Below are 27,567 nucleotides of genomic sequence, written 5' to 3' on the forward strand. Positions count from 1 at the left end.
GGGGCTCAATCCCAGGACCCCAAGATCATGACCCAAGCTGAAGGCAGACGCCTAACCAACTGAGCCACCCAGGCGCCCCAGTGCTTTCGTTTTCTTTGGGTAAATACCCAGTAGTGGAATTACTGAATCATATGGTATTTCTATTTTAATTTTTTGAGGAAACTCCTTACTGTTTTCCACAGTGGCTGCACCAATTTACATTTCCACCAACAGTCCACAAGGGTTCTTTTTTCTCTACATCCTCACCAACACCTATTATTTCTTGTCTTTTTCATTTTAGCCATTCTGACAGGTGGAAGGTGGAAGAATAAATTCTCAAAGGGTACCTAACAGCATAGCAAATGCTATATAAACACTAGCTATTATTATTCCCTTTTTCCTGATGAGAAAACTATTGTTAAATAAATCGAGCAGATAGTAAGAACTCAAAAAACATAACTTCCTTTGCTTTCTCCCCTTACATCTTAGCTCCTTCTGGTGTTGCCCTCCTTAGTGGTCCTGAAATTCAAACAGGGGACTCCCAAATATCCCAAAGAAGTCAGTTCCTAAAGGTAGCAATGAGAAAACTGAGAAACCTCCATTAAACAGTCCAGACGGATATGGTTCTGGAAAAGAGCACTCCCCAGAGCACTCTTGTCATTATTATTAAAGACCTTCCCAGTAACAAAACTCACCCTACCCAAAACAAGATGCATAAGGATTATGAAAATCAACTAAGATCTGTGCAGGAAACCAGATTTCAAGGAATATTCAAATAAGTATGATCTGTCCAGAGCCCATTTTGACCACTTTGCCCACAGAAGCTGAAAGACCATGATCATTTTCTAATTAGGCTAATAATAACTTACTAGAGACTCTATTCTCTCCCTGCTCTCCTACTGTTACTGCAAACATAAAATTCATGAAAATGATGGTTTTTAAGTGACATGATATCTTTGTGATTATAGACTGCCCACCCAGTCCACATTTGCAATGAGGTGTATCTTTACCAGGTAAGATTGATTGGCAGATCTGCACATTAGTATCAGACAGGCTCCTTTTATACTTGTAAAGCTCTCCATGATTCTGCAAGATTCCTCTAATTCAGATTTTAGCATTCCCGGGTGTTCTATTTGAGAGACTGAATATACAAACAGTGGCCAGACCATATATAAAAACAGAACTCTGAGGGCTGCTGGGTGGCTCAGCTCGTAGAACATGCAACTCAGGGTTGTGAGTTCAAGCCCCAAGTTGGGGGTAGAGTTTATGTAAAAACAAAAACAAAACAGAACTGTGACCTACAACCTGAAGAAGCCAACCCAGGTAACCAATCCCCTTATCTGTAATAAACAGCTCAGGAAGGCAGCCTGCTATAAGTCAGATTTGCAGAAGTCAGACCTGCAGAAGTCAGACCATTGTCTCTAGTAACCCCTGTAACAATTGGCCCCAAATGGCCAGGACTTGATTAATAAATATCAGCTTCCCCAGATTTTGTGGCCACTTCCAATTTAGGACCAACCAGAGAAAGCCAAATATGCGCTCCTAACCAATCACACAGAATGCCCCTACTCCTAGTTATCCCAACTACAGCTTTCCCGTTGCAAAGAGCCTTGAATTAACGCATACCTGAAACGTCCCTTCGCCCCCACTATAAAGCTTCCTGCCTCCCTTTGAGTCTCTGCCAAAACTCAAGTGTCTGCAGCTGACCCCCCTTGCTATACAGCAAGCTCTGAATAAATAGCCTTTGATTTTCTTATTTGGTTGGTCTTCGTTTATTTCCACATATTGGACCTAGTAATTCTATGAAGAATTAATTTCCAAACCCTCTCAAAAAGACATTGGCTTAGGGGGGCCTGGGTGGCTCAGTCGTTTGTCGGCCTTGGGCTTGGGTCATTATCCCAGGGTCCTAAGATCGAGCCCTGCATTGGGCTCCTTGCTCAGAGTGGAGCCTGCTTCTCCCTCTGCCTCTGCCTGCAGCTCTGCCTGCTTTCTCTCTGAAATGAATAAAATCTTAAAAAAAAAAAAAGATATTGCTTTGCATTGTTTAAATGCGTTATTTCTAAAACATTCATAAAGTTAGCGGGAAACATTTTTTACTTCATCTTAATAACCTAAGCCAATATGCTCAAGGGCTCACCTTTCTGTAGGAGACTTTTCTTCCTGAAATGGGAGCGGCTTTCTTCTACCCACCAGAGCAGCTGACCTAGTGAGGACGCCGAAAGGCCGAGACCACGCCGCGCTCAGGCCAACCCCCAAGTGGGAACTACAATTCCCAGCGGCCCGTGCAGACGCCAGACCGCGGGCACAGTGCGCCTGCGCAGTGTCAGAGGCTCCGGCTGTGTGGTTCCCGCCAATTCTTGCCGTAACACTGCGGACGTTGAGTCCCGCGCTCCATGGCGACGTTTGACCCAGCCGAGCTGCCTGAGCTGCTTAAGCTTTACTACCGGAGGCTTTTTCCCTACGCCCAGTACTATCGTTGGCTCAACTATGGCGGAGGTGATGGAAGCCGGGAGCGGAGTGGGTAGTTCGGCGGGGAGGGCGAGGAGGTTCTGGGAGGGCCCCTGGAACGACAATATGAAGTGCCTCCTGTGCGCTAGGCATTGTGCCGGGCGCCTTCGCGCCTTATCTCGAGCCCTCCCCACCACCTCAGAGGTATAAATGGGCCGAGAGAGGTTACGGTAACCAGCCTCCGGCCACGCAGTAAAAGAAAGAGCCGCTGCTCCTACCACTACGTGGTGGGACTCACATTCAGTGCCCCGTTTACCTACCGCGGTGCCTGAGTCAGGGAGATTACTGGGTCGTAGCCTGAAGCTGCAGAGGCGTGTTCTGTATCAGGGACAGCGGGGCATCTCCCGGAAGACGAGAGGTACTGAACTCTTCGCAGCTGAACTTAGTAGTGTCCACCGAGGAGAGACAGGGGACATTACATCTTTAAAATATTTCTGCATATTTTTCCTCATTTTTACTTTCCTATCAGATGCAGGATGGTAAGCCCCTTTAGATTGGGGACTAGGTCTTTTTTTTTTCTTTTTAACGTGTAACACAGTGTTGGGCACAGAGGGCTCATTAAAAATATCTTATCATTGGTTAATGTTTTAATGCCCCGAGCTGAATAAATTACCAAGTTAACTTTAAAATTGTATATTTATTTTGCAGTAATAAAGAATTACTTTCAACACCGTGAATTTTCATTCACATTGAAAGATGATATTTACATTCGCTACCAATCCTTCAACAACCAGAGTGATCTGGAAAAGGAGATGCAGAAAATGAATCCATACAAGATTGATATAGGCGCGGTATATTCCCACAGAGTAAGAAATCGGTTTTTTATGTATTCTAGTTTTGTTGTTTAAACCAAGAATGGATTGGTGCTCCCATTGTTTTGAGGTTAAATTTTTAGAGTTTATTCTAGTTGAGTCCCACTTTAACTTTTTGCAAGTAGATTGCAGTATTTTTTGTTCTTTGATATTCTACATTACTGACTGGAAACCATTTGGAAGTAAGTTGGTTGTATTCTCACTAGGACAAAAATATTGAGTATCTGGCCAAAAGAGTAAATGAGGAAGTCAGCATGGTTTAAAGGAGCGTATTTTAAAAGAATTACATTGTCTTCCAGCATTGGAGGTGTTTTATTTTGTTTTGTTTTTGTTTTTGCATTTTTTTATTTTATTATTTTTGGTTTTTAAGTAATCTCTATATCCAATGTGACCCGGAGATCTAGAGTCACATGCTCTACCAACTGAGCCAGGCCAGCACCCCATGGAGTTATTCTTGATTCCTCTATTTCTCTCATACTCCTATATCTATTCCATTAGGAAATCTCTTTAGCTCTACCAAAATAGTATCTGAAATCCAACCACTGGTACCAGTGCTACTACCATCCTCATCATCTTTCATCTGAATTACTGTAAAAACTTCCTAACAATTTGCTCCTATAGACTCCAGAGTCTATTCTCAACACAGTTGCCAGAGCACTCCTTTTAAAACAAGTTAGATTCTGTGATTCCTCTGCTCAAAACCATTCTCTGGTGGCTCCCATTTCACTCAGAGTAAAAGCCCCTCTCTCCCCCCTCACTCACTCTGCTCCTGCCACACTGACCCTTGCTCAGGCAGTTTCCAGTGCCCAGAACCCATTTCCCCAGATATCTCCTTGGTTCCTTCCCTCACCTCCTCAAGTCTTCATTCAGTGAGGCCTACTGCAACCTGCCACTCCTCTTACCCATTGCCACTGATGTAGTCTAAATGTCTAGAATAGTGCCTGGCAGAGAGAGTACACCATAAGTATTTGATGAATGAATGAACATACCAAAATTGCCCTTCTTTCTCTCCTTAAAAATACACACAAGGGGTGGGGGAGAGGTACCTGGGTGGCTCAGTTGGTTAAGCATCTGCTTTTTGCCTTCAACAACGGTCATGGTCCCAGGGTCCTGGGATCAGGCTCCCTGCTCAGTGGGGAGTTTGCTTCTCTCTCTCCCTCTGCCCCTCTCCCCTGCTCGTGCTTTCTCTCTTGCTTTTGCTTGCCCTCTATCTCTCTCTCTCAAGTAAATAAATTTAATAAAAAATCTAAAAAAAAAAAAAATACACACATGGGGGAGAAACACACTCATGGGATAATAGCTTTTGTATGGAGCTTTTTCTTTTTTTTTCCCCTAAGATTTATTTATTTATTTATTTTAGAGAGAGAGAGAGTGCACACGCCCAGCAGGGAGAGAGGCAGAGGGAAAGAATCTCAAGCAGTCTGCGCAGAGCATGGAGCTCAACGCCAGGCTTGACCTAGTGACCCTGAGATCATGACCTGATCCAAAATCAAAAATCAGACACTTGGGCACCTGGGTGGCTCAGTTGGTTAAGCGACTGCCTTCGGCTCAGGTCATGATCCTGGAGTCCCTGGATCGAGTCCCGCATCGGGCTCCCTGCTCGGCAGGGAGTCTGCTTCTCCCTCTCATGCTCTCTGTCTCTCATTCTCTCTGTCTCAAATAAATAAATAAAATCTTTAAAAAAAAAAAAAATCAGACACTTAACTGAATGAACCACCCAGGTGCCCCAGGCTTTTTTTTTTAAGGGTCTCCTACTCCCATTATTTTCTGCTCCCCAGAGGCAACTACTTTCTTTTTAGCTGATACTTAAGGTATTTGCCCCTTGTGTGTAAATAACATTTTAATATTTCTTTCATTTTCCATTTTAAGCATTATCTACTGACCTTCTACTCTGGCAGATAAGGATTTAGCTTTTTTTTTTTTTTTTAACCTCACCGCTTACCTTCCCATTTCCACATGTCCTAATATGTTTGTTAGATTAAAAATCAGGATTAGATCACTAACTCAACCCCAGACTTCTTACCAATTGTCTAAATCTCCCCATGTATTCAGATCCATCAGGTAGTTTGTCAGTTTCATCCTGAAGAAATTTCACTGGCAGCTTTCTGACCTCCAACCTGGACTGATGGCTCTCTCTAAGCCTCATGGATAAATATGGTCTTGTAATCACCCCGGTTTCCTTTCATCTCTCTCCCATTTTGGATCCTGTGTTGCCCAAATCCTTTGTTCTCTTTTTGGTTTACTTCCTCTTTAAGGTAGAGTACATCTTCCAGGAGCTTCCAGAGAAAAGGTGCATGGAAAAGAAAATATTGGACACTTTCTGTATCTGGAAAATGACTTCATTCTACCTTTATGCTTAACTAATGGTTGAGTTTGTAAATCAGTTTCCCTTAGAATTTTGCATGGTATGCTAGTTTCCAGTGTTGCTGTTAAGAAGACTAATGCCATTCTGATTCTTGCTCCACTGTGTTGGACCTGAAAGCTCTTAGGATTTTCTACCTATCCCCTCTGTTCTAATGTACTAAAATTTCACAATGATGTGCCTTGGCGTGCATCTTTTTCACCTATTGTGCTAGATACTTGATGGGCTCTTATGATCATGAACTCATGTCCTTCAATGCTGGGAAATTTCCTTTTAAGATTTTATTTTGAAGTTTAAAAAAAAAAAGATTTTAAGTAATCCCTGTACCCAACATGGGGCTCGAACTTACAACCCAGAGATCAAGAGTCATGCTCTACCGACTGAAACAGCCAGGCACCCACACCTATCTTTTCTTTCTTAAATACAATTTTTTCTATCTATAATTTTTCTTTGGTCTCTCTAGAAATCCAAAAGTTCGATGTTATGTGTCTTGGACTGGTCCACTAATTATTTTTTTTTCCTCCTATTTTCTATTTTTTTGTTCTTTTACTCTACTTGCTGAGGAATTTCCTCAGAGGTTTTCACTTCTGCTATTATATTTTAATTTCCAAGAATTTTTTTAGAGCATCTTGTACTTTTTTTATTGATATGTCTTATCTTTCTGAGGATATCAATGATAGTTTGTTTTCTGTTGTACAGTCTGTTTTCTCAAAGTTGCTTTTATTTTCCTGTTTTTTCTCTTTCATATTAGAGGCTTTCCTCATAAGTCTGGTAATTTCTTGCATGCTGTTTATATTTAAAAATAGAGTACTAAAAAAGCTGATTGGAAGTTGTGTATACATGGCTGAGATTTCTTTATTACAGGGTGATCTGGCTGGGCCATTTTGGGGGGAAGAAGCTCCAACGTCAGTTTCTCTAGATCTTTGCTTGAATGAAAACTCCACTAGCACAGAGATCTTTGTTTTGATCACTGATCTTCTATTCCAGAGCCTATAATAGTGCCTGACATTCCTGATCAGATTTTTCAGAGAGGAATCTTCTGGTCTCCTGCCTGGGGTGGCAGTGATAGGATATAGAAGTGGGGGAGAGGGATCTTAACTTTCCACACATAGATGTCCACTTAATCCCCTGTATGTCAGTACAATACACTTTCTTCAATTGTGCTTTTGTTCCTAACCCCCATCCCAGTCCAGAGAGACCCACTGTTTGAGGTTCTCCAGATAATAATTCAGGTGTCTTTACCAGGGAAATGAAAGCATAGTCACCTGGCTCTGCTAGTAAATGGAGGAATCTGGGGAACTAACTGCTTCATAAGCAGATTTTTAACTGATAACTCCTATTTTTAATCTTAGCTTCACCGCTACCTCTCCCCCCCCCCCCGGGATACCCATTGTCACCTGAGTTTTTGGGGGATGCTGAGGTGTAAATTGGATTGCTTCTTATCTTTCCTTACTGAGAGCTTAAGATTCAGCTCTTATGGGTATTCTTATAAAAATTGTGGTATTTTCTCCTCTCTCGTACTTTTTAATTTTTTTTTATTTTTAAAAAAAAATTTTCCCTGTGGTCCTTTTTTAAAAGACTTAATGCATTTCTTAAGAAAACCTTTACTATCATTTTTGTGCAGGTCTGGAAAGAGCAAGATAAGTATCTGTATTCAGTCTGCTTTATATATACCAGGTAGCCCCTAGCCTCAAAGGAGGCTGCCTGTATACAGGTTGAGCCAAAGGCTCAGTTCAAACTAACTGAGATCTTCTGAATTATTGAAAATTTTTAAATACATTTTTGTTACTTATATGTCCAGTAATAATTAAAGGTCTTTAAAACAATAGGGCATTAATTATTTGCATATACTTTTCCTTATCAGAAACCTAAAAAAGCTTTATTATGATTTCTATTGATTAACAAATATTATTCAATGTTACATATCAACTATATCTCAGTAGAACTGGTAAAAAACAAATATCTGTGGTAATATATATTTATCAAAACCTGTTTTAGGTAGATGAAATTTACATTGTCATCAATTCTGGACGTATAGAATCCAAATTAATGAACTTTAACTGAGTAGAGTTGGCATTATATTATGGTTTTTTCATTCCTCTTTGGCCACTTTCTTTGTGTGGATAGAAAATAGCATAATTGGCAGCATGATAGCTCTTATCAAAACTGAATGATATTTTCTCCTTACAGCCCAATCAACACAATACAGTGAAGCTAGGAGCTTTCCAGGCTCAGGAAAAAGAACTGGTGTTTGACATTGACATGACAGACTATGATGATGTGAGGAGATGTTGTAGGTAAGCACTACATGCCCTGCTGGTAGGGTGGGTGATATCACTGACAGTGAATAATGATGCCTCTGCTCCAGTTCTGCAGACATATGTTCTAAGTGCTGGACCCTCATGACGATGGCCATACGCATAATCGACCGAGCATTGAAGGGCAAGTATTGGCAGTGTCTGAGTGGGGTCAGATGCAAGAATCTGTTTGAGTATTTGTCTATCTATACTATTTTATAATCAAATCTCATAGATTTCTAACATGTTTCCTTGAAACATATGGCTGGAAAATAAAAGATGATTAGAATAAAGTTGTAGTTGAAACTCTAATAAAGCTGTTGATCAAACCAGTGAATTTTTTCTCAAATCAGTCAGCAGCTCTGTGTGCTACAAACTGTCCTAGGTGAGGGAAATATGAAAGATAATGATCGCCTCAAGTAGGTTATACAGTCTAAGAAGGAGACAAATAAAATCGAGGATTACATTTAGAACAGCAGGAGTGCATACAGGAATGGAAAGAGATTGGATCAGAAAAGGTGATGATAAGGATGATAATGATATTAAAAATAGCTAACTCTTGGGGCGCCTGGGTAGCTCAGTTGGTTAAGCCTCCAACTCTTGATTTCAGCTCAGGTCATGATCTCAGAGTCCTGGGATATAGCCCCACACTGGGCTCCAGGCTGGGCAAGGAGCCTGCTTCGGATTCTCTCTCTCTCCCTCTGCCCCTCCCCGCCCCTGTGCATGCACACTCACTCGCTCTCTCTCTCTTTCTCAAAAAAAAAAAAAAGCTAACTTTTGTCCTTGCTTCAGCAGCACATACACTAAAAAGAGCTAACTTTTTTTTTAAGATTTTATTTACTGGGGCACCTGGGTGGCTCAGTTGTTAAGCGTCTGCCTTCGGCTCAGGTCATGATCCCAGAGTCATGGGATTGAGCCCCACATTGGGCTCCCTGCTCAGCTTTGCATCAGGCTCCCTGCTCAGCGGGAAGCCTGCTTCTCCCTCTCCCACTCCCCCGCTTGTGTTCCCTCTCTCGCTGTGTCTCTCTCTGCCAAATAAATAAATAAAATCTTTTAAAAATTTTTAAAAAATAAATAAATAAAGATTTTATTTATTTATTTGGCAGAGAGAGCACAAGCAGGGGGAGCGGCAAACAGAGGGAGACAGAGAAGTGGGCTTCCCGTTGAGCAGAGAGCCTGACGTGGGGCTCAATCCCAGGACCCTGGGATCATGACTGGAGCCCAAGGCAGACACTTAACCAAATGAGCCATGCAGGTGCCCCGAGAGCTAACTCTTAAGAAAAGAAAAAAAAAAAAAAAAGCTAACTCTTAGACAGGGTACTTATTATGTACCAGGCACTGTTCTAAACACTTTAAATTTATTAACTTTTTTAATATCCCTAGATGGGGTCTTAAATGATAAACGGCAATTGGTCAGGAATAGAAATGGAAATGCTGGGGCGTGAAGAAATTCTTGGCAGAGAGAATAGGATAGGTATAGACATGAAGGCAAGACCATGGGAGACACAGGAAACTACACATAATTTAGTATAGTTAAGGTGAGTACATGTGGATAAGAGGTAAAAATGAAGCCAAGGAAGTAAGCAAGAACCAGGAGTTTGTAAATTTATTTATAGATTTTAAAACCTATTATTTCTCCTCTCCTCAGAGGACTTTGGATTTAAGCATCGTCTCTGGGTCTATTCTGGAAGGAGAGGTGTTCATTGTTGGGTCTGTGATGAATCAGTTAGAAAATTGTCCTCTGCAGTACGTTCTGGGATAGTTGAGTATTTGAGTCTTGTAAAGGTAAGATCTCAATAATACTTTACATTTCTTTGTTTGCTAGATGTTATCAAGCCTGAAATGTTTAGTGAAAAAAATGAAACTATCTTTTATAGCATCCACATTCCAGAGTAGATGATCTTAGCAGATCAAATAATCATAGTAGCTACATTTTTTAAAAATCTTTCATATTTTGCTGTAAGTATCCTCCTTTGTAGCAAAAGGAAAATTACTTTTCTGGTTCAATTATGTCAAGCAAAGTTAACCCAGAAAGTTACAGGTATTGAGACTATATAAAATACCATCTAAATTTCTATATTTTGACAGAATTTAATCAATATCTTTAGAACACATAAAAAAATTTATTTCATTTGTGTCATATGAAGTTCTTTTTTGATGGTTTCTTTTTCAGGGTGGTCAAGATGTTAAAAAGAAAGTCCACCTAAGTGAAAAAATTCACCCTTTTATCAGGTCTGTTGGAAAAGACTCCATGCAGTTTAAGTTGTGTCTGATTTACCTACTTGTGCTTTTAGAATTACATTGTTACCAATTTTCTCTCTTGGGGTAACATTTTACAGATAATAATAGCTAAAGTTAATTGAATGGCTCTTTCATGCTGCAGTATTCATGATAGGTGCTTTACAAATGCTCTCATTGGTCTTAACAACTTCATGAGGGACATGATGGTACCTCCATTTATAGTTGAAGTAGGATTTAGAAAGATTGTATAATTTCTTTGGTACCACACAATTGTTAAATTTTTAAGATTCTTGTCCTAATCTGCCTAAATTCAAAACCCATACTCTTTCCACTAAATTCACTACTTCTCTAGGTGAAAAGAGCATTGCAATGAGTAAGAATCTCTATTCTGTGGCTTCCTAAGACTTTGACAAAATATTAGAGCCTCTATTTCCTTAAATGTATCATGGGGAAAACAACATCTGCTCCATCTCTCTCAGAGTTGTGGCAAAGATAAATGAAACAATAGATGTGAAATCTGTTTGCAAACTGCTAAGCACTACATAATTGTTGAGATGTTAAAGCAAGTAATTCAGAGTAGGAACTGTAGACTCTATCCCCCACACTTCTACTGATGTATTATTATGTTGTCCTAGCCTCATTGCTTTCTACCCTTGTTACATATTTATGATGGTATTAACCTGCTAAGTTCTTCCCCCTTAGAATGCCTTAATTAACTCTCATAACCCTTTGAAGGCACATTATTCCCATTTTACATAGCTGATTTCTGTTTGTTAGCTAATTCTGTTTGTCTTCTTATTAGACTAATATATGCTCATTAAAAAAAAAATTAATAGAAGCAAGCACTAGCCTCCCAAATGGCAAGAAAAACTATGTGGTGTATGTGTTACTAATAGTATTAGGACTGTGCTATTGTTATTCCTACAGCAAATCTATAAACATAATAAAAAAATACTTTGAAGAATATGCCTTAGTTGATCAAGATATTCTTGAAAATAAAGAAAGCTGGGATAAGATTTTAGCCCTTGTTCCTGAAAATATCCTTTCCCAAGGCCATTTCTATATGAGCTACATGTATTGATCTATGGTATTATAAATGTGTTCTGCCTACATATTCTCATATACTTTTATAAGTTTAATCTTTTTACACAAAACATCTCCTGTTTTTCTGCATTTTATTATGTCTTATCTGGAATACAGTAAGAAATGAGACCTTTTTGGGGGTGCCTGGGTGGCTCAGTTGTTGAGCGTCTGCCTTCGGCTCAGGTCATGATCCCGGGGCCCTGGGATCGAGCCCCGTGTCGGCCTCCCTGCTCTGCGGGAAGCCTGCTTCTCCCTCTCCTACTCCCCCTGCTTGTGTTCCCTCTCTGGCTGTCTCTCTCTCTGTCAAATAAATAAAATCTTTAAAAAAGAAATGACACCTTTTTGGAAATAAATTTCCTCATTTTGGAAGTTGATCCTCATAGAATTAATGGATACTTAAAGAATGCTGGATCATTAAGTCAAAATACGTACAGACCAGGGAAAGGTTTTACATTAAACCATATAGTTATTTTGGCATTCTTTCTGTCATATTGCTATATATTTTTACAGGGGAATTTCTTAAGGATATGTGTTTAATTAATATTTGCTTTTTAGAAAACGATAATTACTTTCTAGAAACTTTTGATATCCTTGTGGTAATACATACTGAAAATAAGTTGTTCATCAGTGTGCTCTAAATGAGTGTGTTCCTTAATGATTCATCACCAATTCATGAGAATCTTCAGCAAAACTTCCAGAAGCATCACAATTCACTTCAGCGTTGGGAATATTTGAAGAAAGCCATCAGCTGTCAGGTATATTCCATTGAAATCTCTGTTATAAATGTAATAATGTAATTCTTAATTAAATTCTAATTGTTTTGCTTAGTAAGTTAAAGATCATTGAAAGCCATTTTTTTAACCTCTTAAAGAAATCCTCAAAAGTTCCTACTGATCCTCATGCTAGACTTGCATCTGCTTTTAGGATAATACTAAAAATGACAAATGTGGACCCTTGCTTGAATGGGAGATCATGCTCCAGTACTGTTTTCCACGGCTGGATATCAATGTTAGCAAAGGAATCAATCATTTACTGAAGAGCCCTTTTAGTGTTCATCCTAAAACAGGTACAATATATAGAAAGTAAAGAAAACTAGAAGAAAAATGAGTTATTTTTTATCTTAGTAAACATGTCACTGGGTGTGAATACGTATGATGTCTGAGATATTAAAGGTTGAAAGACTATCAGCTAATACCTAAGTTATTTTTTAATTGTCAATTATTAGCTACCAAATGAGTTTCCACTACATAAATAATTTTCCTCTGGGTTTCTGAGGTTTAGTGTTGGAACTATAGAGGAACTTAGAAATCACAGGACAACAGCTCTCCTCGTACAGATGAGAAAACAGTGGTCCAAGAGGTTAACGTGACTTGTTCACAGTCTTAAAACAAATTGTGTCAGAGCTAAGAACAGAATTCAGTTCTTAAAAGTTCTGGGACGCCTGGGTGGCTCAGTTGGTTAAGCGTCTGCCTTTGGCTCAGGTCATGATCCCAGGGTCCTGGGATCGAGTCCCACATTGGGCTCCTTGCTTAGTGGGGATCCTGCTTCTCCCTCTGTCTGCTGCTCCCCCTGCTTGTGCTTTCCCTCTCTCTCTCTGACAAATAAATAAATAAATAAAATCTAAAAAATGAAATGAACAAACAAAAAAAAACCCCTCAAAGTTCTGTGCTTTTCCCACTATGTCTCCTCCCTCAGTTCTTTTTCCATAGTTTTAGCTTTCCTCCTTCACATTTCTCTTAGATATGTTTTGATGGACTGAAACTGACTTTAAAATAAATATAACAGCTGCTATATTGACATAAACTTTGCTTCATCCAACCAGGAGACCTATACAGTTGTATATAGTTGTCCTTTTTAGCATTTATAATCTAACTCTGCCACTCGCTGTCGGATGTTAAGCTAATTACTCTCTGTGCCTTGGTTTTCTCATCTATAAATGGAGATAATATAGTACCTACCTCAGTGGGTTATTGTGAAAATCTAAAATGTAAAGTGCTGGGGCGCCTGGGTGGCCCAGATGGTTGGGCATCTGCCTTCGGCTTGAGTCGTGTTCTCCGGATCCTGGAATCGAGCCCCATGTCGAGCTCCCAGCTCAGCAGGGTGTCTTCTTCTCCCTCTCCTTCTGCCTCTCCCCCTGCTTGTGCTCTCTCTCAAATGAATAAATCCTTAAAAAATTAATAAAAAAATAATGATAATAAAATGTAAAGTGCTTAGAAAAGTGTCTGTCACACATTCAGTTCTCCTAAGTTGCCTAGTTTCCTTTAATAATCTGTAGTGATTCTCTAGTCCATATATTTGAATCGCCTCTTTCCGAACCTATCAACTATATGTTTTCAGCTTCTTTGGGTAATAAGCTTAATATTTCTTTTTTTTTTAATTTATTTAAATTCAATTAATTAACATATAGTGTATTAGTTTCAGAGGTAGAGTTCAGTGATTTATCAGTTCCATATAGCACCCAATGCTTATTATATATTTCTTAATATTTTTTTAAACCTGACTCTAAAGCTATAGTGGGTATGCCCTTATTCTAAAATTCAGGGTTTGGGTAAATAAATATATTCATAAGTATATGCATTTTGATTATATCCTTTTCCCCATTAAGTAGCTGCAGTCTTTTTACTCTTCAAACAGCAACTCCCAGTTCTCTTAATTATTCTACTTGTTATTTACCTGGCATTCTTTAGATTCATTATCTCATTTCTGAGATGTAATGAATGTTATGAGGTATCCCAGGTGTGGATATTGTGAAAGGGTAGTATAATGCTATCTATTTTATTTCCAAAATGCTTTCTAAAGATGCCCAACACGCCTGGGTGGCTCAGTCGTTAAGGGTCTGCCTTCGGCTCAGGTCATGATCCCAGGATCCTGGGATCAAGCCCCGCATCAGGCTCCCTGCTCAGCGGGAAACCTCCTTCTCCCTCTCCCTCTGCCTGCTGCTCCCCCATGCTTGTGCTCTCTCTCTCTGTCAAATAAATAAATAAAATCTTTTAAAAAGATGCCCAACATATAGGTGTCTGTTCTGATCTCAGCAAATAAACCAAGTTAATGAAATGAACTATATCTATGTTATTTCATTTTCAGGACTCACTAAATTTGATATCATTCTGTACTTACATATAAAAGGATATTAGGAAGAAGAAAATAGAAATAAAAGTAGAGATAAGAGCACTAGATAATAGCCCAACATTCTTTCATACCTATTTTTTTGGTTGTTTGTTTTTTTAACTTGTCTTCTTTTCAAGATTTTACTTATTTATTTGTCAGAGAGAATGAGAGTACAAGCAGGGGGAGCAGCAAGCAGAGGGAGGGGGAGAAGCAGACTCCCTGCTGAGCAGGGAGCCCGATGTGGGGCTCCATCCCAGGCCCCTGGGATCATGGGCTGAGCCGAAGGCAGATCCTTAGCCAACTGAGCCACCCAGGCACCCTTATTTTTTTGGATTTTTAAGAGAAATTAAAAGCACAGCTAATGTGGAAGTAATTTCTAGCTATTGTTTTTAACAGATAAGTCTAACCCTTTTTCTTTTTTTTTTTTTAAAGATTTTATTTATTTATTTGACAGAGAGACACAGCGAGCAAGGGAACACAAGCAGGGGGAGTGGGAGAGGAAGAAGCAGGCTTCCCGCCAAGCAGGGAGCCCGATGTGGGGCTCGATCCCAGGACCCTGGGACCATGACCTGAGCCGAAGGCAGATGCTTAACGACTGAGCCACCCAGGCACCCCAGTCTAACCCTTTTTTCTAAGGCTTAGATTAAAATTTAGCCAAAATAACACATAGGATTATATTTTACAATCATCAGTTTATAACTTTTGGTTCTTACAGGTCGTATTTCTGTGCCTATTGATTTACAGAAAGTGGACCAGTTTGATCCATTTACTGTTCCAACCATAAGGTATGTTCCAGATCATTGATCATTCCGTTTTTGTTTGTGATTATTACTCGGAATTTGAAGTAGATTGAATTAGATCCCTTTCAGAGATGCAGCTACTCTGAGGCTATATGATGATGCCGTAGTAGAGCAACATTTCCTAGTGAGTTCTACATAACACAGGCTGCTGTTCTCTAATAAAAAGATTGTAAGTTCAAGTAAGTTTGGGAAATAACGACTTAAACAGACAAAATGTTCTTTACTGCAAAATTTCCCAGTTTTTATTATGCTGTTATGCATGGAAAACTCCAAGAAGAGATTGTGATTTTTAGAATATCCCAAATATAGGTGGTCACACAATTTTTTCACAGAAAATCTTGTGGGATTCTTGTGCTATCATACACTGAGTAATATTGACCAAGAACCAACTTTACAATTCTTATTCTAGGGTGCTGTGTGGCTCAATTGGTTAAGCGTACAACTCTTAATCTCAGCTCAGGTCTTGATCACTGGGTCATGAGTTTAGGCCCTGAGTTGGGCTCCACACTGGGCATGGAGCTTACTTAAAAAAAAAAAATTAAAATTCTCTTATTCTGGGGCACCTAGCTGGCTTAGTTGGTAGGATATATGATTCTTGATCTTGGGGTCATGAGTTCGAGCCTCACATTGAGTATGGAGTGAAAAAGTAAAAAAAAAAAAAAAATTCTCTTATTCTATTATTTGTAGCTCCATCTGCCATGAATTGGATGCCATTTCCATTAATGATGAGGGAAAGGAGGGAAACGAAGCCGAATCTGATATCAAACATAGAACCAGAGGTATGTTAATATATTGAAGTCTCACTTTAACATAATTTTCTTATAAAGACATCCTTCTGTCAGTCTGGTAATTAATTCTCCTTGGATTCAGCCCAGAATGGATACAATGTTTATCCTGAAACCAGCTCAGTTACAAATAATATCATAGCAATGTTTCTGTCCTTTCTTCATCAATTGCCCAAATGGTGTTGTTGAATCCAATTTGAGTCAACAGATAATTACTAAGCAACATTTAAATGCCAGGATCTATACTATAAGATTAAATAGTCAATTTGTGTTGATAGTTGACTCTCACAATCTTAGGTTCAACAGTAACTTATTTAACAACTACTATGTATGCAGTACTTTTGTTCTTTGTTCTTGATGTATCCAGATGAGTGTTAGGGTAAATATATATCTAAACTGTGGTTGAATTGTATATTCAAGAATTTGAAGGAGCTGGGGAATTTATAAATCTTCCTGCTAATAGAAGCCAAATCTTCCAAAAAAAAAAAAAGAAGCAGCCAAATCTTCATAGGCCAATACCCAAGAGACACTCTATAGCTACAGAGCCAATAGAACTTCCTATGATGATAGAAATGTAATGCACTGCCCAGTGTGGTACTCATCAGCCACGTGTGGCACATTCCACTTGAATTGTGAGAAACCTGATTTTCAATTTCATTTAATTTTAAATAGCCACATGTGGCTAGTGACTGTTGTAACACAGTGCAGATCTGTGATCTCTGATTGACTTTTCTTGGTCAAATGTTGCTACCTTCTTTCAAAACCCAAGCTCAGATATCACTACATAAAACAAAAACAAAACAAACAAACAAATATCACTTCATCTATTCCAGCTCTAACATAATACCTAAACATAGTACATTCCACTTTTAATGTTTGTAGAATGATTACAAGCATTCTGTCTAAAGTATTTGAGGGGCACCTGGGTCGCTCAGTCAGTTGGGCATCTGATTCTTGGTCTTGGCTCGGGTCATGATCTCAGGGTCCTGGGATCGAGCCCCACGTCTGGCTCTGTGCTCATCGTGGAGTCTGCTTGTCTCTCTCCCTCTGCCCCTCCCCCGTCTCTCAAATAAATGAGTAAATGAAATCTTTTAAAAAAATAAAGTATTTGAAAAACATCTCCAACATGAAAAATCAGAATAAACTGGAAAAAGGAACTCAGAGAAAACAGATAATGCAAGGAACAAAGAAAACCCCTTTTTTTTTTAAGTAATCCCTATGCCCAACATGGGGCTCAAACTCACAACCCAGAGATCAAGAGTCACATGTTCTACTAATTGGGCGAGCCAGGCACCCTGAAAACCTTTTTTTAAAAAAGTAATATCCTCAGAGAATAAGAGAAGATAGTGCATCCATGAAGCAAGATCAGAATGCTATGAAAAGAAACATTCAGAGAACAAGAAAGAGGTCTTAGAAATCAGAAACATAATCATTAGAAAACAAAATTCAGGGGAAGGGTTAGAAAAGGAAAGTTAAGATTTTCCAGAAAGTACTACAAAAAAAGATAAATTTGTTGTTGTTATTTTAAGGAGGAAAAAGATAAAATTAGAAGAATGGTTCAGGGGAGCCTCGGTGACTCAGTCGGTTAAGCGTCTGCCTTCAGCTCAGGTCATGATCCCAGGGTCCTGGGATCAAGTCCTGCATCGGCTCTTTGCTCAGCAGGGAGCCTGCTTCTCCCTCTGCCTGCCACTCCCCCTACTTGTGCTCTCTTTCTATTTCTCTCTGACAAATAAATAAAATCTTAAAAAAAAAAAAAAAAAGAATGGTTCAGGAGGTCTAAAAAGTGACTATGGGAGTTTTAGAAAAACAACAAACAGGGAGGGAAAAAAAATCCAAATTATATAGGAAACCATTGCAGAAATGAGCCCTTTATTGAAAAGGGTCAGCATTGGGGCACCTGGGTGGCTCAGTCGTTAAGCGGCTGCCTTCAGCTCAGGTCATGATCCCAGGGTCCTGGGATCAAGCCCCGCATCAGGCACCCTGCTTGGGGGGAAGCCTGCTTCTCCCTCTCCCACTCCCCCTGCTTGTGTTCCCTCTCTCGCTGTGTCTCTCTCTCTGTCAAATAAATAAATAAAATCTTAAAAAAAAAGAAAGAAAGAAAAGGGTCAGCATAATAAGAAAACAGACTGGCACCAAGGCACATCATTTTGAAATTTCAAAACACTGAGAATTAAGAAAAGATCTTAGCTTTCTGACCCCTGCCTACTTCTCCTCCCCCCAAAAGCCACAGACCTAGGAAGAATGGCCTTGGATTTTTAATCATGGGAAGTGTTCATCTGTTAGAAGTAGGTGCTAGAAAAGAAAAAGTGGTTGCCATTCAAGAGGATGGAGAGGTCAGAATTAGAGCAGGAAGCTGCTATTTTTTCCAACCTGTTAGTACTATTTTATTTTTTTAACAACATGCATAATTACTTCAACACAATTTTTTTAACAATATTGTCTCTTGATGGACATCTTTTTCTTTTGTTCAGAGATTTTATTTTTTAAAGATTTTATTTATTTATTTGACAGAGAGAGCACAAGCTGGGGGAGTGGGAGAGGGAGAAGCAGGCTCCCTGCTAAGCAGGGAGCCTGACACAGGGCTGGATCCCAGGACCCTAGGATCATGACCTGAGCCCAAGGCAGTCGCTTAACCAACTGAGCCACTCAGGTGCCCCTGTTCAAAGATTTTAAAGAGAAATTTTCTGGGATGACTGGGTGGCTCAGTTGGTTAAGCATCTGCCTTCAGCTGAGGTCATGATCCCAGGGTCCTGGGATCGAGTCCCACATCGGGCTCCTTGCTCAGCGGGAAGCCTGCTTCTCCCTCTGCCTGCTGCTCGCTCTCTCTTGCTCTTGCTCACTGTCTGACAAATAAATAAATAAAATCTTTTAAAAAAATAAAATTTAAAAATAGAGAAATTTTATAATATAACTATTCAAAAATAAACTAAACTGCCTATCATTTCAAGTATTCATAAATAGCCTAATAGCCATCAGTCAGGGGTGCTTTAGAGATGGTGGGGGATTGGAATAAGTGATGTGTAAGTTCCTTACTATCGCTTTAGCTTCTTGATTTTAAGCCTTTGTCCTTTTTCACACTAGTACCATTTATTCCTGCCCTTCTTCACAAATCCTGGAATGTTCTCTCCTGTCTAATTGTATCTTTTTTCTTTTTCTTTTTTAAAGATTTTATTTATTTACTTATTTGAGAGAGTGTGAGCACGAGCAGGGGGAGTGTGGGCAGAGGGAGAGGCAGAGAATCTGAAGCAGACTCCGCACAGAGTGTGGAGCCCGACGCGGGGCTCGATCTCATGACCCTGAGATCATGACCTGAGTGGAAACCAAGAGTTGGATGCTTAACCAACTGAGCCACCCAGGCTCCCCTAATTATATCTTTTTTCTAAGACTGACTTCACAGCCACCTCGGTCAACATTGACTGGTGGATTCTTTGGCCTTATAATTATCCATATGCCTCTTTGGTCTTTTAATTATATATTGTTTTCTATTACTGCATTTAGGACTTGTTTTTCCAGTTCATTTAACAACTTCTTAAAACCAAAGAGTTTGGCTTATACTTTTTTAGAATTTAGCAGAGTACTTAATATATAATAGGTAGTTAGTAAATATTTAAGTAATTATTGAATGCCTATTACATATTCCACAATGGTGAAGTAAACATATAGACCTTTATGCAAGGAGCTTAGAATCTTGAATTAAAGGTTCAAAGTATTATGTGGCTGATCCCAAACTAAACTATTTCCTTGGTATACATTTTATATTATTGTAAGAAAATTCATATATAAAAGTTTAGGGCAAAATATAATGTACTTTCATAATTGCCACAGTTCAGATATTCATCCTTAATATCCTCATCAAGATTCCTTTTCTAGTCCCAAGATCATCAGATAATGTTTATTAAAAAAAATTTTTTAAAGGTTTTATGTATTTATTGAGAGAGAGAGCATAAGCAGGGGAAGTGGCAGAGGGAGAGGGAGAAGCAGGCTCCCCGCTGAGCAGGGAGCCTGATGCGGGGCTCCATCCCAGGACCTCAGGATCGTGACCTGAGCCGAAGGCAGACACTTAACCGACTTAGATACCCAGGCACCCCTTAAAAAATTTTTTAAGTATAATTTCTTTTTTTATTCTTTTGAACGAACTATTACGAGGACTATTCCATGCAGATATAGCACACTACCGAAATCCAAATCTCATCTTGTTCTCAGGTTTTCTCCCCTATTGGGTATTATAGATTGTATAATTAAATAGATGATTAAGATTCTGTATTTAAAATTTTGTTGTGTACATTTTAAAATTTTTATATAAGGCAAAGAATACCTATACTTAAGGCGCTATGACTATAAACTTCTGATTGTCTCCAGGTAGAATGGCCCTAACTTCACATTTTTAATGTTTGCTGTGTTGGTAAAACTATTTGTTACTGAAGCCACAATTTCTAAAGAAAAGAATATTGTATGGGACTTAACAAAGAGCAATAGATTTTGTTGGTCTAATACTAGAAAGGCTGACTACTAAAGTAGATATGTACATGTGGTTTGGATATTTTCAAGCAGCACTGCCTTAATACACTAGCCACATATGGCTATTAAGCACTTGAAATGTGGCTAGTATAAACAAGGAACTGATTTTTTTTTTATTTAATTTTAATTAATTTAAATTTTAAAACTGATACGGGTGCCTGGCTGGCTCAGTCGGTGGAACATGCAACTCTTGACCTCAGGGTTGTGAGTTCAAGTCCCATGTTGGGTATAGAGATTACTTAAAAATAAAATCTTAAGGGGTGTCTCTCTAAAATAAATAAATAAATCTCTTTTAAAATATTAAAAAAATTTTTTTAAATAGGGGCACCTGGGTGACCCAGTCATTAAGCGTCTGCCTTCGGCTCAGGTCATGATCCCAGGGTCCTGGGATCAAGCCCCGCATCAGGCTCCCTGCTCAGCGGGAAGCCTGCTTCTCCCTCTCCCACTCCCCCTGCTTGTGTTCCCTTTTGCTGTGTCTCTCTCTGTCAAATAAATAAATAAAATCTTTAAAGAAAAAAAAAGATTGGTTTTTTAAAAAAATTTTTTTTAATTTTAAAACTGATATTTGATTCAATTATTGGAGAACTTTAAATATGTTTGGGAAATTTGGGTATATGAGCCTACCTTTACACTGTCTATTTTATAATTCAAATCTAAATATAGATCAAGTATTTTTCATGATAATGTATCATCTAAATCACCATCAGGACACTAGTACTGGCTATCTCCAAAAGGTGCAAATACTAGGAGCCATCCTTGAGAGTTGGAAATATATTTTAAGTACAAAATGTTAGATTTTAAAGACTTAGTATGAAAGAGAATGTAAAATATTTCAATTTTTATTATGTGTTAATGATAATATTTTAGATGTACTGGATTAAATACTAAAATTAATTTTACCTTTTTAATGTGGCTATTATTTATTTATTTTAAGATTTTATTTATTTATTTGACGGAGAGAAAGAGAGAGAGCACAAGCAGGGGGAGCGGCAGGCAGAGGCAGAGGGAGAAGCAGGCTTCCTGCTGAACAGGAAACCCGATGTGGGGCTCAATCCCAGGACGCTGGGATCACGACCTGAGTGGAAGGCAGATGTTTAACCGACTGAGCCACGCAGGTGCCCTGCTACTAGAGTATTTAAACCACACATTTCTCATTATATTGGACAGCACTGTTCTAGATAATTCTTTTTCTTGTTGGTGTTATTCTAGAGAATTCTTTAAAGAAACTTAAAATTATACTGTCATGTTATTTTTGCTTCCAAAATGCTAATTCTAATGCATGGCCTTCATAATTTAGATTATAAGAAGACCAGTCTAGCTCCTTATGTAAAAGTTTTTGAACAGTTTCTTGAAAACCTGGATAAATCCCGAAAAGGAGAACTTCTCAAGAAGAGTGGTAAGACTCTATACCTTTCCCTTTTAGCTATTTAGATCTTAGTGTGGGAAGTTTAAAGCATCTAGCAAGTAAGTAATTTTAGAACTCTAGCCTTTGCCCTACTAAAACAACTATTGATTTAGCTTACTATCCTTAGTATTTTAAAAATTGAGCTCCCTTAATTCAATTCAACAGATACTCATTAAACACCTTCTGTGTATCAGGTACCGTGAGGAAACAAAGATTAATTATACAAAGATGAATTCGACACCATGCCCCCCTGCCCTTAGGAAGTACTAACTGATACAAAACAAAGAAGTATAAAATGCTAAGAAAGAGAGTTCATCTGATTGAGAGAACCTAAGAAGATTTCTTATGAAAAGAGTGGTATTTGAACTCTTTACAGTGAGCTCTATACAGATTCTAATTCCCAGTGCCAATATACCATATCTTGAGGTATGCGTAGGATTTCCACAAGCAGAGATTTGATAGGGTACAGGAATGGAAAAAGGGGACAGATTGTTCATTCTTGAAGGAACGGCAAAGGCATTAGACAGGAAAGCATCAGGTCACTCTGGAGGTCATCAAGTAATACAGTTTATCTGGAAAAAGATGTGTCAGGAAGTGATGGGATAGAAATCTGAAGAAGCAGACTGAAGCCAGAGTATAAATGGCCTTGAATTCTAGTCTTGAGAGTTGGGCTTAATTCAGTAGGGACAGGGAATCTATTAAAGGTTTTTGAGGAAGAGAGTACCATGATTTATAGTTTTATCTAGCAAAATAAAACTAGCAACAATGTATCTGGGGAGAGGTAGGAGATAAAATAGAGCCCAAGAGGCCAGTTGGGCTATTACCATTAGGACATTAGTACTGGATATCTCCAAAAGGTGCAAATACTAGAACCATCCTTGAGAGTTCATAATGATTTGGAAGTGGAGAGATGAAAGAGGAAAATTAAAAGTGTCACAGAAGCCAAGGGAAAGGAAACTTTCAAGGAGATTATCAAGTGTCAAATGCAGTAGAGAACTGATAAAATCCTGTTGGATATTGGAACTAAAGGGAGATACTAAGAGGACAACAGTGTCAAAGGAAAAGTTCTTTGAATAGGAGAGACCCGAACCTATGTGTAAACCAAAATGAAAGAAATCAGCAGTTAATATTATTCAGGAGATTGATGGATACCATAGAAAACTGTAGTAGTGTTACAGAAATACAAACTTCCTTTCCACTTTATTTTTTAATAATATGCATGATGGTTAAAGAGTAGTGCCCAGGATAATGCTGAACTCATAGTAGACATTCAGATATGTGCTTATTGAATGAACAATGATGACTCTGAACTTGGAAAGCCTCAATGAACCTGCCATTCCAACTGGCTATATTAAGTCCTTTGTATTCTTGTTCTGTAGTAGCTCAGCCTATAATGCGGGCTTCAGCAAATGTGAAAGCAAATCTTTATGCATGATGTGAATTTAATAGAAGCATTAAGCAAATCAGAATGTGAAAATAAATGGGATTTGTCTTGTTTTCCTTTACTATCCCTTTGATAAGAATCTGTTCTATTCCAGATTTACAGAAAGACTTTTGAAGATAACAACTCTCCTCAAACCAATGTAGATGTCTTCTAGCTTCAAGAATCAAATACTTCAGGTGCCTGGGTGGCTCAATCGGTTGGGTGTCTGCCTTCCACTTGGGTCATGATCCCAGGGTCCTGAGATCAAGTCCCATAGCAGGCTCCCTGCTCAGCAGGGAGTCGGCTTCTCCCTCTCCCTCTGCCCCTCCCCCCTGCTCATGCTCTCTCTCTCTCTCAATAAATAAATAAATAAAAATTCTTTAAAAAAATCAAATACCGGGCGCCTGGGTGGCTCAGTTGGTTAAGCGACTGCCTTCGGCTCAGGTCATGATCCTGGAGTCCCGGGATCGAGTCCCACATCGGGCTCCCTGCTCGGCAGGGAGTCTGCTTCTCCCTCTGACCCTCCTCCCTCTCATGCTCTCTGTCTCTCATTCTCTCTGTCTCAAATAAATAAATAACATCTTAAAAAAGAAAAAATCAAATACCTCAAGAGCCATTTAATAAATATTATAGAACTATAATGTGTCTTAATGCTCAAAGCAAAATTTCCTTTTCTTGAAAAATTATGTTGAAAAGATTCCTGAGGCCACCAAAAGATAGTGTCCAGGTTTCTGGAAGGAGCAATAATGGGAGGAACAAGTGAATTGTAGATACATATTGTAAAAGTTAATATTATACTAAGATTTTTGATATACCTTTTACCAGTTGCCATATGTATTTTTATATACTTCTACCAGTTGCCATATGTAGAGGCAAGTGAGCAGTAATATGCCCAAGACTTTCATCTCAGCTCACTAGATATAGCCTCCTTATTTCTAGACTGAATATTGTAAGTGCATGAGAGCTTTATCCTTAAGTCTTAGACAGTTATACCTGGAATATGTATTCTGTCACTTCTAATTTTGCTTACTGATATTTTTATTGGTCAGGCCACACCCCACTGCCTATCTCTTAAAAATCATTTTAAACTGGGCATCTAAACATACCAAAGCTTCAGTTCAAAAGATATGAGTTACTAGATTACAATAGGGATTGGTAAAGTGTTTTTTGCAACTGTTGCATTTGTAGCTCCTGGCTTCTTTCCTCGGAAAAAAATTGGATTAGTCTGCACCATAAAGAAACAACTTAGAATAACAAATTTCACCAACATAAAATCTATTTTAGTTGTCAAAACACTTCCCTTTCTACATATCCAGATACTTAATTTTAAAGGTTTTGTTTCTTCCATAGTTGTTTGTTTTGTTTTGTTTTTTCTGAAAGTGTCAGATTTCTTTTGCCTAGTTTTACCACCAGTCTAAACAAAATAGTCATTCTGGATTACAGTCCATCTTCAGAGAAACACTGAGAAGTCAAGCTATCAGGCTGGTGCTTTCTATGATTTATGAAAATTTTCCTTCCTTTGCATTTCCTTTAACATTGCTTTCTCTATAGCCACAGAGTTTGTTTTTTTAATCTTTTGGTTTATATATATATAAAACACTTCACAATGCAGTCAACACACTGCAATGCCTTGCATTTCCTTCTCTTTTCTAATTTTTTAAGAAAAAACATTAAAGACCATTGTGCAAAACTCCTCATTTGAGCTTCTATTTACTGTGTATTGTTCAGTTTTTAGGTCAGGAAAACAGTGGGCCAGTTAAAATTCCTGAATACAAAATTACTAAAGACTCAGTCCATCTTAAGAACTCAGAACGAGAGTATAAAGACTGGTATTATGCTTTCAACAAGAGATGTTTCAAGATTCCAATAATGTCTACCATTAAAGTATCTTAATGCTTTATTATTAAAGCTCTTGGATAAAGCTGAACATATTGTACTCATGTAAAAGAAATGTTTTTGCACTGTGTGCTAACTGGAGTTTAAATAAAAATTTAAAGAATTAAAAAAATATTTAAGGGGCGCCTGGGTGCTCAGTCATTAAGCGTCTGCCTTCGGCTCAGGTCATGATCCCAGCATCCTGGGATCGAGCCCCACATCGGGCTCCCTGCTCTGTGGGAAGCCTGCTTCTCCCTCTCCCACTCCCCCTGCTTGTGTTCCCTCTCTCACTGTGTCTCTCTCTGTCAAATAAATAAATAAAACCTTTAAAAAAAAAAAAATTTAAGGTTTTTTTTTTTTTCAAAATAAATGTTTGGTTCTTGAAGATAGCAAAAACATGCTAAAAAACTATTGACTTCCCTATTCTCTGATTTTACCAAGTCATCCATATATGAGAATTGTAGAAACAAAGGGCACAGAACTGACTTCCATCTCTAAATTTGCCCAATTTATAAAGAAATCCAAAGAAAGAAAATACATCCTTCCTTAGTCATTAACAACAAAGAGAAGAGTCAGTGGCTTGATGGAAAAGAAAGTGAAATGGTCAAAATAGCTTTACTTGTCTAAGAAGATGATTGGCTATTGCTGGCCCTTTCTTCTGAAGGTAAATGGACTGTGCTGACAAATCTTCCAGATCACATATTTACTTAGAAAAAATAGTAAGCACTTTTTAAGTAATGTACATATAGTACCTAATTTTCCTAACAATCCTATGAAGTAGCTACTATATCTCCAGTTTTTAGATGAGGAAACTGAGGCACAAACAGGTTAATTAAATTGCCCAAGGTCACTATGAGGTGACTAAGCTGTAATTCAGACGGAGTACAGCTACAGAGTCCATATTCTTCATATATATATATATATATATATATATATATATATATATATATATACACACACACATATATTTAAGTTTATTTATTTCAGTAATCTCTATACCCAGCATGGGGCTTGAACTCATGAACCTGAGATCAAGAGGTGTATGGTCTTCCAACTGAGCCAGCCAGGCGCCGCTACAGAGTTCATTCCACAATATTGCCACCCCTATCTGAAAAAATTTTCAGAATTTCTCATTGCTGGTAAACTCCACTATTTCATTGAATCCTAATTTATTAATCCTCACTTCACAAGTAGTTTTCAGAGCATAACGTCACTGCTTCCCTTAAAAGGCAGCCACAATTGTCGTAAATCCTTTAGCTCAAATAGTGCTAGCTGACTTAGGTAATGTATTTGTTGAGTCCTTTTATAGGGCTGAGAGAGGGCATGGGGATCAGGACCCATGGCTTTTCATTAACAAAACAGTGAATTTACATTCTACTTTCAGGAATCTTAACTGTGTAAAGCATGAGTTCTTAACGTGGGGGCTGGGACTACTAGAATGTATGAGTTTCAGCATATCTATTTGCCCAAAACAGCAGGCAAAAAGAATTGTATATGTGCCTATGTTCTTTTTTCTGAGGAGTGTAATCTAATAGTTTCAACATGTCAAAAATGTGTATTCCAAAAATAAAATAATTGAGAGTTAACCTAAGCCACTGCTACCTTACAATGATGTGACTACAATCTGTGGCGTTCGATATTATTTCGTTTCTATTTCCCTGCATTAGTTGAAAAGGGGAAATCTAAAAGTCACCCTAATACCGCTGTGGCTACTTTACTGACCAAGAGGGCAGAGGTTGCTTCTCTCATTACAATTTCCCTTCGGGTATCAAAAATGCCTTGGCTTAGGGGCCTGGGTGGCTCAGTCGTTAAGCGTCTGCCTTCGGCTCAGGTCACGATCTCAGGCTCCTGGGATCGAGCCCCGCATCGGGCTCCCCGCTCAGCTGGAAGCCGGCCTCTCCCACTCCCCCTGCTTGTGTTCCTTCTCTCGCTTTGTCTCTCTCTGTCAAATAAATAAAATCTTTAAAAAAAGAAATGCCTCGACTTAGGGGACGGGAAAGGGTCGGCTATCTAGGGAGCGAGCTGAGGTTCCTGCCAGGCCAGCGCGTCCTGTTCTGAATTCTTACCCTTATTTAGACCTCGTCACCAACCCCATCTGGGAACAGTAGGACGGGTCACTTGTTAAAGGAAGTGACTGCCGGCAGCTCCTGACCCGGAATCGGATCCTGGTCCCGCCCCCTCCGCCAGGCTTCTTTCTGCAACAGGCGTGGGTCACGCTCTCGCTCGCTCTCCTTCTGCCGCCATCTTGGTTCCGCGTTCCCCTCACAGTAAGTCTTGTCTTCGCCGCCACTCTCTATCCGCAGCCATCCGCCTTTCTTGCGGACTAAGCCGCCCCGGAGACTGAGAGCTAAGGGAAGTTGGAGGCTTTATG

The 27,567-nt window shown here is 39.0% G+C and overlaps 3 protein-coding genes and 1 long non-coding RNA gene across 14 annotated transcripts in view; 2 read left to right on the forward strand and 2 right to left on the reverse strand.

Annotated features, from left to right (window-relative positions):
• LOC123843612 (17-beta-hydroxysteroid dehydrogenase type 6-like) overlaps positions 1–2,250 on the reverse strand; it is a 36,157-nt gene extending 33,907 nt beyond the window's left edge. The window contains exon 1 of one of the 2 annotated variants that reach the window (XM_064591075.1): positions 2,117–2,250. The gene's annotated coding sequence lies outside the window, so the exon portion shown is untranslated. The remainder of the gene's footprint in view (positions 1–2,116) is intronic. The other variant, XM_045873163.3, reaches the window with a different exon arrangement.
• Positions 2,135–25,536, forward strand: PRIM1 (DNA primase subunit 1). Its single transcript, XM_045873165.3, has 13 exons — positions 2,135–2,475; positions 3,136–3,293; positions 7,852–7,958; positions 8,030–8,103; positions 9,607–9,743; positions 10,132–10,190; positions 11,127–11,236; positions 11,949–12,037; positions 12,207–12,348; positions 15,106–15,175; positions 15,878–15,969; positions 21,791–21,889; positions 23,437–25,536. The coding sequence occupies exons 1-13, from the start codon at positions 2,373–2,375 to the stop codon at positions 23,454–23,456; spliced, it is 1,260 nt and encodes a 419-aa protein (XP_045729121.1). The 5' UTR covers positions 2,135–2,372; the 3' UTR covers positions 23,457–25,536.
• LOC129045787 (uncharacterized) lies at positions 11,920–27,392 on the reverse strand. Its single transcript, XR_008505965.2, has 3 exons — positions 27,263–27,392; positions 13,241–13,447; positions 11,920–12,056 (listed from the first exon to the last, which is right to left on the reverse strand). It is a non-coding gene; the product is annotated as an uncharacterized LOC129045787 (long non-coding RNA).
• NACA (nascent polypeptide associated complex subunit alpha) overlaps positions 27,326–27,567 on the forward strand; it is a 58,112-nt gene continuing 57,870 nt past the window's right edge. For 5 of the 10 annotated variants that reach the window (XR_010411494.1, XR_010411497.1, XM_064591066.1 and 2 more), the window contains exon 1: positions 27,340–27,463. The gene's annotated coding sequence lies outside the window, so the exon portion shown is untranslated. Of the gene's footprint in view, positions 27,464–27,567 lie in introns of all 10 variants that reach the window. The other 5 variants (XR_010411496.1, XR_010411498.1, XM_045873168.3 and 2 more) reach the window with 2 other exon arrangements.

The sequence above is a fragment of the Mirounga angustirostris genome, unplaced genomic scaffold (assembly GCF_029215605.1).
Source record: "Mirounga angustirostris isolate CCGP_5_RB_7025 unplaced genomic scaffold, mMirAng1.0.hap1 SCAF_5, whole genome shotgun sequence".
NCBI classification, from domain to species: Eukaryota; Metazoa; Chordata; class Mammalia; order Carnivora; family Phocidae; genus Mirounga; species Mirounga angustirostris.